This window comes from Astatotilapia calliptera, unplaced genomic scaffold (genome assembly GCF_900246225.1).
Source record: "Astatotilapia calliptera unplaced genomic scaffold, fAstCal1.2 U_scaffold_4, whole genome shotgun sequence".
In the NCBI taxonomy this organism is placed as follows: domain Eukaryota; kingdom Metazoa; phylum Chordata; class Actinopteri; order Cichliformes; family Cichlidae; genus Astatotilapia; species Astatotilapia calliptera.
Genome location: NW_020535778.1, coordinates 104377 through 115783, shown reverse-complemented (window position 1 = coordinate 115783; position 11407 = coordinate 104377). Strand labels below are relative to the sequence as shown.

General features: G+C 41.2%; 1 protein-coding gene across 2 annotated transcripts; it reads right to left on the bottom strand.

The window, feature by feature from the left end:
• Window positions 1-2122: 2122 nt before the first annotated feature.
• On the bottom strand, window positions 2123-6359 carry LOC113018105 (desmocollin-2-like). Of its 2 annotated transcripts, none has more exons than XM_026161167.1 (13): window positions 6200-6359; window positions 5974-6064; window positions 5659-5867; window positions 5455-5559; window positions 5042-5197; window positions 4615-4759; window positions 4350-4504; window positions 4108-4242; window positions 3750-3935; window positions 3475-3605; window positions 3339-3406; window positions 3025-3140; window positions 2123-2492 (listed from the first exon to the last, which is right to left on the bottom strand). In XM_026161167.1, exons 1-13 carry the CDS (start codon window positions 6236-6238, stop codon window positions 2436-2438), a joined length of 1593 nt encoding a protein of 530 aa, XP_026016952.1. In that variant the 5' UTR covers window positions 6239-6359; the 3' UTR covers window positions 2123-2435. The 2 variants fall into 2 exon arrangements, with proteins under 2 accessions (XP_026016952.1, XP_026016953.1); XM_026161168.1 differs by having other exon boundaries at window positions 2431-2492; window positions 3020-3140.
• Between the last annotated feature and the right edge of the window lie 5048 nt (window positions 6360-11407).

Sequence of the window (11407 nt, the reverse complement as noted above, 5' to 3'; positions counted from 1 at the left end):
AGTGGGTTTAGTTTTGCTTCCCCTGTGGCATCATGTTCATTTGTGTCAGCTGTGTTTCCACTTCCCTCATTACCCTCCTGTATATTTAAGTCCTCTGTCTTCCTCTCCTCCTTGTCATGTCACCATGTCAAGTCAGGTCAGGTCACTGAGTGTTTGCTTTCAGCAGTTCAGGTTCATGCTCATGTCATGTTTGAAGTACTTCACGGTTTTACATACACCTGTTGAGTTTTCATCTTATGCCTCGTGTCATTGTCTTCATAGTTTGTTTAGTTCAGTCCCAGAATAGGTTTAGTTTCACTTGTTTTACTGTTTGTTTGTTTTTTTCTTAATATCAGCCGTAATAATGGTTTGATCATCAGTTCATTTCTCCTGTGTTTGCTTTTGGGTCTGCTACACAAACATGCAGGGCATGACGATTCTTTCTTTTTTCCTGGCACTTTTTTTATATATATCACTGTGTTTTTGAATCTTACTTCATGGGGTAGGTAGTGTAAATCTCAAAAAGCAACAAGCAAGGTTAGAGAGTGCATTAAAGGAATGCCACAGTTATTACTCATGTTTCCTGAGTAGAATATTTCTCATTTCTAACTTTTGTTTTTTTTGAAATATTCAAGTTTATTCAACAAAAAATTATAATGTATTTCAACTGAGAGAATCTCCACCTCCCTTTTCAACTTTACTTCCACATACGTTGACCTACAGACACCATTCAAACTTTAAAACAAAGCCAAGTCATTGAGCCATTCAGCTTGCATGTCTCTTTTCAATGTCTTTTATAGCTTTTCCTTCAGTTCCTGTTCAAGTTCCATGTTTTATTCCCACATTTCAGAATTTATAGTAGGTGCCTATATGACGGTATGTTGGCAGTTAATTCCCTGTTCCATTAGTACCTACTTGGATCAACTCTGCGTGGTTTGCAGGGTTTGCCATCAGGTTATAGTACATGCTCAGCCAGATTTCCAAGTGAACAGGTACTACAGTGTGACACCGTCAGACTGCATGCCACTGATTGGCTGGTCAGTAGCATCATTCGATGAGTCACTAGAGCATCTTGTTCACAGAAATAGCATTTTTGAAAGTAAGCAATAAAGGAAATGGTTACAAAAAACAAATTTAAGTTCAGATAGTGGAACATTACACACACTGTAATGCTCAATTTGTTTTTAATTTTTTTACTGTGTTTTCACTGTGCAGCCAGTTGTATTTAGTTTCAGGCAGTAACACTTTACCTCTCCAGTTCTGCCCTTGTGCAGATTGTAAAAGGAGACTGTTGGAAATGTTTCAATAACCTGCACCCATTTGACAGTCAGGGAGTTGAAATAAAACACAGTAACACAATATTGCTGTGCCATTAGGAAATTCAGCAGGAGTAAATCAACACTGAGTAAAATAGATCATTATGAATGTCTAATTTTACATCACATATTGTGAAATATTAGGCAGTTATTTTCTTTCGTTATGTTTTTGTTTTACTTCAAATATATCTGCAAAGATGAAAATTAATAACAATAAAAACCAGCAACAAGGCGAAAAAAGAAATGCACTTTCTTACTGCAGACAATGATTTAAATAAAAAAAGAGTAAAACATACCATAGTGACTACTAACTAATATACAGACAAACACGAGTAGCTTAATTTCAACCCAAATTAACCAGAACTTCTAGTCCATGAACTAAGAGCTAAAAGGTTCCCTTAAGGTGGTTTTGTATGTTCTCCCACCAATAGCTTGAGTGCAAGAAAACACAGTTTTGTTTTTGTTTTGTTTCCATTTCCCTTCACAGCTTTCTGAATTAATTTAAGTTGGTGATAATCAACAATTTATGTGGTATACTCTGAAAACAGCTGGATTTTTATGAGAAATTGCTTTCCAACAAGAAACGTCCATGCACCAAAAACGCCTGAAGTGTAAGAAGGAGCTGTCCTCCAAAAATAAAGGTATGATTTTTTTTTAGATCTTGAGGTACAAAGCTCCAAAAGATTGCTTGGTAAGGAGCTCCTGTGGTGCAAATGTTGCTAAAGCCATACAGCACACAGTATGCACAACTAACAGCATCTGCTTAGTTTTTAGAACAAAACCACTTTAACATTAAAAATACAAACAAAGGAACAACAAAAAACTCACAACAACAATAACAGCAAAGAAATAAAGCAAAAAACAGCAATAGCAGATACACACCTGCACCACCTGCTTGTTCTTTTTTTATATATATATTCTTACCCCAGAAACAAGCTAAGCATTCAGACCCAATCTGCATCTTTTACAGCTTAAAGTAAACAACATTAATCTGGAGTGACTGTTTTCATTTCTTCCTGCAGACCTTTGCAAGAGTTTTTAACTTTCATCCGAATGTGTTCAGAAAGTCAATGTTATCGTTTTCATTATTATCACTGCAACATCTGATAGAGCCAGTTACACAGCCACATACTTAGACCCTTAGAAGTGAATGATATCGTCTGCGTATTGCCCTTTTGTTCCCATTTGGATCAGTTTCTAGAAGACAAAGGCAGTTTGTTAATATTCCCTGTTATTACTGACGGTCAGATATTGAACATCAGGCTAACATATCACCAACAAGTTAAAGACAAAATATATTTTACCAAAAGCTGAGAAATGCTGAGGTTTGCACAGGATACTATCCAGACTTAGAGAAAAAGACGATATTACAAATGGGATTTAACTCATGTTTGTAATCATAAAAAAAAAAAAAATACCTGATGTATATAGCAACCATTTGTTATACAGAAAACCTCTTTAGTCTACACCACTACCAACAGGCTGACCAATGGTGCTTGAGGTCTTTCTTTCAAGCCAAGATTAATCATTACACCCTTAACATAAACCATTTAGTGTTTGGTCAGTCTCGAAACAGAGACGACTGATGAGACTTGCATCAATCAAAGCAAAAGCAGCAATAAAACAAATAAAGCCAAAGGAGGGGGGGGGGGGGGGGGGGGAGAAGCAAATATGGTTTCTTTGTGAATAACTGTAAGCCGAGACGGTGCTTCTACGTTACTAACCTTACCGCGCTGTCCCCTGGGACCTCTATGTTGGATATGAGTGGGATTCTTCCTGTGTTTCCTGGTTCATTAAGCTGCAATTTCTCTCTCTTTGTTAGACAGAAAAATGCAAGAAGCAGGACTGCAACAAAAAGCAGGCGTGTTCAAAATCAGAGGTCACAGAGTTCTTTTATGTGTGGTAGGCATCACAAGAATGAGCATAGCAGCATTATACACTACACTATTGTATGCAATAGTGTTCACTTCCTAATATGCAATGAGCAAACTACAAGAGAACCCCTATCTAACCCTTACAACTTAATCACAATGGGAGACTCACAGAGCATCAGGAGCAGGACCACAGGGCACAGCATAGTCATAATTCCTAGTAGTCCGAAGGACACAGAGCTGCAGGAAAAGGTGTATCAGTCATTTTCCAAGAGTCCAGACAAAGGAAACAACCATACCCATCTTACCCTGCATCCACTTTTTCAACATTGACATTCACAGGGATGGACTGCCACGTGGCACTGCTGCCATTCAGTGATGCTACATTTTGTGCAGTGATCTGAAGCTGGACATCGTTGGTCTTCTCATAATCTAATGGCTGGAAAAAAGAAAGACATTTTAAAGTTTATGAATATAAATCAGTTGTATATAGGCTGACTTTGCATTAGATGTGATCCATGCAAAATGCTTCCACCAACATCACTAAATGATAATAATGAATTTAATAATAATCCAGTCTCACCTTTGAGATGTACAAAAGCCCTTCGTCTGTTTGGGGGTCAGTAACTATCCTGAAATTTCCATTTTCATTTCCTTTAGTAATAACAAACTTTGACATCCAGTTCGATGTGTTTATCAAATCTTTATCTTGAACAGGAATTCGAAGTAAAAGTTTTTCACTTTCATCTTCTTGCACAGTAACATTATACTACAAGAAAGAGCAAGAAGATGGGGAAGAGAGGGGGTGTCTTTAGTATTTCTTTAATTATGTCAGTAAAAAGTATTTTGGTGAAATAAGTAGAAAAAGGACGCCAAAATCAATCGATATGATTTCAGTTATTCAGCCAAATTACATGCAGACAGTTTTTTCAAACACTTACAGATGATTTCATGAAGGTTGGTGGATTGTCATTAATATCACTCAGAGCAATTGTTGCTGTTGATGTGGCAAACAGACCATTTGGTGCACCATTCATATCCTGGATTTTTACAGTCACCACATGGTTGTCTTTTAACTTTAAAAGAAATTTTGGAAAAGTATTATAATAAAAATATGTTGTAAAGCACTTGTTTTCAATTACATAAAGTTCACAGGTATCAGTGATGCAGAGGCAGTGCTCACCTCTCTGTCTAGGGTGTTGCTTGTTGTTGTGATGACACCTGTTTCTGGATGAATGGTAAACATGTCTGATCCAGATACGAGTGTATATTTAATCTTCACATGGTCGGTGTAAATGTCGTCTCTGTCAGTTGCACTCACCACTCCCACCACAGTCCCTGTATTGTAACCCATAATCATTTAGAGCAACTGCACTGAAAATCAAATACCACATGTGGTATTTGATCAACTATTTGAATCAACTATTACTGAATGTTGTCTTTCTCACCTGCACTACAGTGCTCAGGAACTGTAAAGTGTAAAGGACCTACAAACTCTGGAGCATTGTCATTGACATCATCTACAAACACACTCAGGGGGAATTTCTCCTCTAGCTCCACATTAGTATGCTTGTCAAAAGCACGCACTACAAACTATAGAGGGAAAAAAAACACACACATTTGACAAGGTTAATGCACACAAATATCGAAAGGAGAGGCAGGGACATAACAAGACTCCATATGTGAACTGTGCCAGTTCCAGGCTTGAATGAAAACATAAATAAATAAAAAAAATAAATAAACAAACATGCTCAGTAGAGGAACAAATACTCTGTAACTATTTGAATGATTGATAAATCACTCCTTAAAGATGACTGTGGAACATTATTGGAACTCTTTACAAATCTTCTAAACCAGCGTCATCTTCACACTCACATTATATGCTGGGAACTCCTCACGATCCACTGCTTTGAGCAAGAACAGATCCCCCGTGTCTGTGTCCATACTGAACACTCCAGTTGGATACGTATCGACTCCCTCTCCTTCAATAGTAAAGTACATATCATGGCTTGCTGAGGGCTCTGACACCAGCTACAGGAGAATCCAAATAAAATCATAAACAAAAACAAGGATTCTGTTATTCATAACATGTTTATCATGAAGCAGTCTGCTGTGGGCTCTTTCAGCTCACAGGGTCATGAAATAGATCAAAAGTGTACGCAGTTTACAATATGGTACTGTAGCTCAAACACATAACATCAAGGAAAATAATAACTTTGTCAGCTGAATGTAACCTGAATCAGATCAAATGAAGGGGGGGGTGTATATAAATTTAGCATTCAATTCACCTTCTCAAGGAGTATTGGATAGTTCCCTTCATAATTCTCGACTACAGACGTCGGAAAACGACAGGCCGGTCTTTTAGAGCGGTTCAGGGAGCCTTGGCCTCGTCGCTGTGACATTCCAACAAGTTCAGACATGTTAGATAAAAAAAAAAAAAAGACTGTGCCTTCTGACCTGTATAAACGACTCACAATATGCAGTTGCCTTACATGTCTTTTCGGCATTGTACTGCGGACAAGGTGAACTTCCATCTTTCTTTCCAGTCCACTATTGTCCTGAGCAGACACAGAAAATGTCCGTCCTCCTTCTCCCACTGAAACAGATGTTAAAGCTACGACTGCTCCGTTACTTTTTATTGTTAAACTCGGGTCCTTCACAGTTAACTGCACTGATTTTGCATCACAGCCGACGGTTTCAACTGAAAAGCGAGAAAGTGAAAGATAAAAAGAGACATAAAACACAAAACATTCGGCTTACAACACTTTTTCAAACTGAAGGAATAACACAAATACACAGAGCGGCACCTTTTGCTACTTGGTATCCAGCTGGAATTATTTCAGGTACAATTACGTAGAGAGATCTCAGCAGAAAGCATGACTCCACACAGGACAGGATCTGGAGGTGAAAGTGAGTTTCAAACTGACTTGTCACATTTAATGTTTTAATGCTTCCTGGCATGACAAAAGTGAGAGAAAGTAAACATGTATCAATCATCTAGGCATGCTCTAAAACCAAACTAGAAGCACTTACCAGCATTAGGTAGGTGGAGGAAATCAAAAGTTTCCCCATGTTTGGAAAAAAAAAGACTGACTTTGTCCTGCGTCAAAGTGTTGGGAGTCTGGTTAGTGTAAGTGTGTTAACTCAAGAGCTTCTTCTCTTGTCTATTGCTTCACTTCTCTATCAATGTCAAAACACAGGCGTTTCTCAGACGGCACACCCAAGTGGAATTTTAAACAAGCGAAGTAGCTTCGGGCTGTGCTCGCTGGTGTCTGCTGAGAAAGCTCCCTGAAAGTTGCAGATATTCAAGTGTTTTTTCCCCACCAAATCAAATCAAATCACTTTTATTGTCACATCACATGTGCAGGCACACTGGCACAGCACATGCGAGTGAAATTCTTGTGTGCGAGCCCCACAAGCAACAGAGATGTGCAAAACACAACAACACAAACGAGCAAAATACAAGAATGGCCAACCTGAAACTAATAAATATATGTACAATATATAATAGTGTATGCATTCCTGGATGTGTATACTAAATGTTTTCCTACGTGTGTGTGTGTGTGTGTGGTGTGTGTGTGTGTGGGTGTGTATACACATTTTTACAAATTAAATAGTAAACAATAATAAAATAAAATATATAAAAATATAAAAATATACAGAGTTGAATATGTGCAAAACAGCGGCATTTCTGTACGGTATGTAGTGCATAATGTTGAAGTTCCAGTAGTGAAGCTGAGGTGTCTATGAAGTGTTCAGCAGTCAGATGGAAGAAGCTGTCTCTCAGTCTGCTGGTTCGGGACCGGATGCTGCAGAACCTCCTTCCTGATGGAAGCAGTCTGAACAGTTTATGGCTGGGGTGACTGGAGTCCTTGATGATCCTCCCCGCTTTCCTCAGGCAGCGCTTCCTGTAGATGTCTTGGAGGGAGGGAAGCTCACCTCCAATTATCCGTTCAGAGCACCGCACTACTCGCTGGAGAGCTTTGCGGTTGTAGGCGGTGCTGTTGCCATACCAGGTGGTGATGCATCCAGTGAGGATGCTCTCAATGGCACAGTGATAGAAGGTCCTGAGGATGCGGGGGCTCATGCCGAATCTTTTCAGTCTCCTGAGAAAGAAGAGGCGCTGCTGCGCCTTCTTCACTGTTTGTTTGTGTGTACTGACCACGTAAGATCCTCAGCCAGATGTACGCCAAGGAACCGGAAGCTGCTCACTCTCTCCACAGCAGCGCCGTTGATGGTGATGGGGGTGTGTACTTCTCTGCACCTCCGGAAGTCCACTATCAACTCCTTTGTCTTTGCGACGTTGAGGGTGAGATGGTTGTCTTGACACCAGTGGGTCAGGGCGCTGACCTCCTCCCTGTAAGCTGTCTCATCACTGTTGGTGATAAGACCCACCACTGTAGTGTCGTCCGCAAACTTCACAATGATGTTGGAGCTGTTAGTGGCTGTGCAGTCGTAGGTGTAGAGTGAGTACAGGAGAGGGCTCAGTACACACCCCTGTGGAGCACCAGTGTTCAGTGTGATGGGGGATGAGGTGATGCTGCCCAGTCTGACCACTTGGCGTCTGTCAGACAGGAAGCTAAGGATCCAGCTGCAGAGGGAGCTGCTCAGTCCTAGATCCTGCAGTTTCCTGTCCAGCTTCGAGGGAACGATGGTATTGAATGCTGAGCTGTAATCTACAAACAGCATTCTCACATACGTGTCTCTCTTCTCCAGGTGTGACAGGGCAGTATGTAGTGTCAGGGCTATGGCATCATCAGTGGACCTGTTGTGGCGGTATGCAAACTGTAGAGGATCCAGTGAGTCGGGTAGTGCAGAGCAGATGAAGTCCCTGACCAGCTTCTCGAAGCATTTGCTCACGATGAGGGTCAGGGCTACAGGTCGCCAGTCGTTCAATGAGGAGATGGTGGAGGATTTTGGGTACAGGGACGATGGTGGCCATTTTGAAGCAGGCTGGGACTACAGACAGAGAGAGGGAAAGGTTGAAGATGTGCGTGAACACTCCAGCCAGCTGAGCCGCGCATGACTTGAGGACGCGGCCGGGAATCCCGTCCGTCCAGTAGCTTTGCGCGCGTTCACCTTCCTGAAGCACTTCCGCACATCCTCCTCAGACACAGTGTACGCACTGACGTCATCCGCGGTGCGCACACTGTCCGGTCTCATGGTGTTCGCTGTGTCGAATCTAGCGTAGAATACGTTTAGATCCTCACACAGAGAGGCCGTGGTCTGCGGTGTGCTGGTTTTCCCTCTAAAGTCTGCGATCGTGTTTAGTCCCTGCCACATACTCCGAGGGTTGTCAAACTGTTGCTCCACCCTTTCCCTGTACTCACGTTTGACTGCTTTGATCGTCTTCCGGAGTTGGTAATGTGAGTGTTTGTAGTCCGATGTGTTCGCGGAGGCAAAGGCGGTGCTCCGTGCCGCCAGTGCAACATCTCCGTTAATCCAGGGTTTTTGATTTGGGAAGGATTTAACTGTTCTGGATGGGACGACATCTTCCACGCATTTCCTGATAAATCCGCAGACTGAGTCTGTGTATTCATCAATGTCCCTAGCAGCCACGCGAAACATTTCCCAGTCCGCGTGATCAAAACAGTCCCGCAGCGCAGACTCCGATTGGTCCGTCCAACAGTGCACCGCCCTCCGGATTGGAGCTTCCTGTTTCAGCTTCTGCCTGTAGGCGGGCAGGAGCAGGATGGAGCAGTGATCTGATTGGCCGAATGGGGCGCGGGGGAGGGCTTTGTACGCATCTCGGAAAGAGGTGTAACAGTGGTCCAGAAGCCGTTCTCCACGAGTGTTAAAATGGATGTGTTGGTGGAGTTTGGGTGAGACTTTCTTCAGGTTTCCCTTATTAAAGTCTCCGGCTGTGATAAACGCTGCCTCTGGGTGTGCGGTTTCCTCGCTGCTGATCGCGCTGTACAGTTCCCTGAGTGCTCGGTCAGTGTCAGCTTGTGGGGGAATGTAAACAGCCGTAATAATCACTGCTGTAAATTCCCTCGGCAGCCAGAATGGCCGGCACTTAATCATCAGGTACTCCAGGTCCGGTGAGCAGAAGGATTTGACCGGGTGCACGTTCGAAAAATCACACCAGCTGTTGTTGATCATGAAACATACACCACCGCCTCTGCTTTTCCCAGTAAGATCCTGCGACCTGTCCGCGCGGTGCACAGAGAACCCCGGTAGTTGTATTGCGGAGTCCAGCAGGGGCAACATATCTATTTTACTGCAAGACATTAAACAGCAACTAAATGCGGTTTAATTCTGGAAAAAGACATTAAACCGCTAAAACTCTTCCCCTCAAAGAGTTTTAGCGGGATTATAAGAGCTACAAATACACACAATTAAAGCATGTAGCATTATTTATAGAAATCTGTGCATATGGAGTATAAACAATATTCTTATAACACTACAGCATGCTGCAGGTACACGTATTTGAAGAAATACTGGTCTGTCTGCTTTTTTTGCCAAGACTTGTGTGCAGTAATGACTTGGTCTTTGCTCATCAGGACTAATAAATATTTATTTTTGTCAATCTGTTGCAACAGATCTACCAGGATTCACAGTTGTGGCCAACCAGCAAACCAACACTAGTATCACCACCACGATTTTGCTTAAACCCCACCAAGAATTAACCTTAGACCGAACCAGTTGTCAGAAACAATTTTTCTTATTGCGACCTGAAAAAAGTAAAAGAAAGTCAATAATGATAACACTATCTATGCACTTCCTATGAAAATGTTTTAAATAAGTCAGTGTTTTATAGCTTTTCTCATTGCCAATAAAGCCATTTGAAGCTTACACAGCTACATTCTCGCTTGAAAATAACTTAAACGTTTATTTTGTGACCCAGACAGAGTAATAATTCAAACTCCGCCACTCTGTGTTTCTCTGCTGCTGCCTCGTTTGCGTTTTGGACGAAATGGATTCTGGGATATTGCATTTTGTCATTTCGAGCTGATTGGAGACCAAAACAGCCAATCAGATTTTTTTTGCATCCAAGTCTGTAATTGGCTGTTTTTTTTGGCACCAATATAACGGTGTACAGAAAGAGTTGAGCGCGCGAGCAACACATTGCGAGCGAGCGCAAATGCAAAAATAGAGCGAGAAGGGCTGCTATTGTGAGTGTGTGTGGATAATAGCAAACACTGAAATACATTTTTTGCACACAGCAATGAATTTTGTTCACTCAAATTCAGCTTTTCTTTGCTCAAAATAAATTTCTCCTCAAAATGCTACACTTGCACCTGCAATTTTTTTTTACGTGTGCTCAGAATAGTGGCACAAAACTAACGCCATACATAAAAAGTCCAAAACACGTAAAAACTCCAAAACATTTAAAAACTCCATAGCACGTACAAACTTCGAAGCACGTGCAAAACACAACAGAAGTGCTTCAGGATGCTAGGCGCAGTGTTGAGCTTTTGTTACCTAGTGGCTACACAAGCCAGGAAGTACCAACGACCGGATTTGGTGTGTGGTAGTAACAGGTAAACAAAGATTTATTTTTTTTTGTAATTATTTGAATATATATGAGTGCTTGTGTATAAATACACAAACAATACACATATGCTTTCAATTGTGTAATTTAAGTGATCTAGTAGCTCTGTTTTGGAAGTTCATTAGATCTGACATTAAGACAATCAGGTTGAAATCAAGGAATGTAAGAAGTCACTTACATCCAAGCTGTCTACTCTGAATATCAAGATAACAAGTATGGAGGGAGGCACACAATATTTTGCATCTACAGAAAGTACACAGCCCATCTGCAGGGACTCGTGTGCTACAAAATAGGTTTGATGATTTACAAGTCTGATTGCAGAGGAAAAATGTTAGTTGTCAAAAATGTGTTTATTCTTCTAAATTGTATGTAGCTTCATATCTCCCATACTAGTGTTGAGTTGTTACTGTGGTTTAACTGTTGTAAATCATAAGATGGTAAACAATACAGAGCTGTGTAATCACAGTCCTACACTCCATTTACTTTAGATACAAACTAGTGTGGCTTCAGGGCAGTAACCAGCTAAAATAAACAAGACATCACTGAGCCAGTTAAACCTACTATGCAATCCTACAGCTGACTCCTTATCAAAGTGAAAGTGACAAAAAGAGAAAACAAAGAAAAAGTCTACACATTCTCTTAGGGCAGCAGATCAGCAAGTCCCATGAAAGAAAGAAAAAAAATTGCACCACAGCAGTTGTAAATCCGAGTTAAGTTTTGTGACGATAATAACTTCAATAATAAAA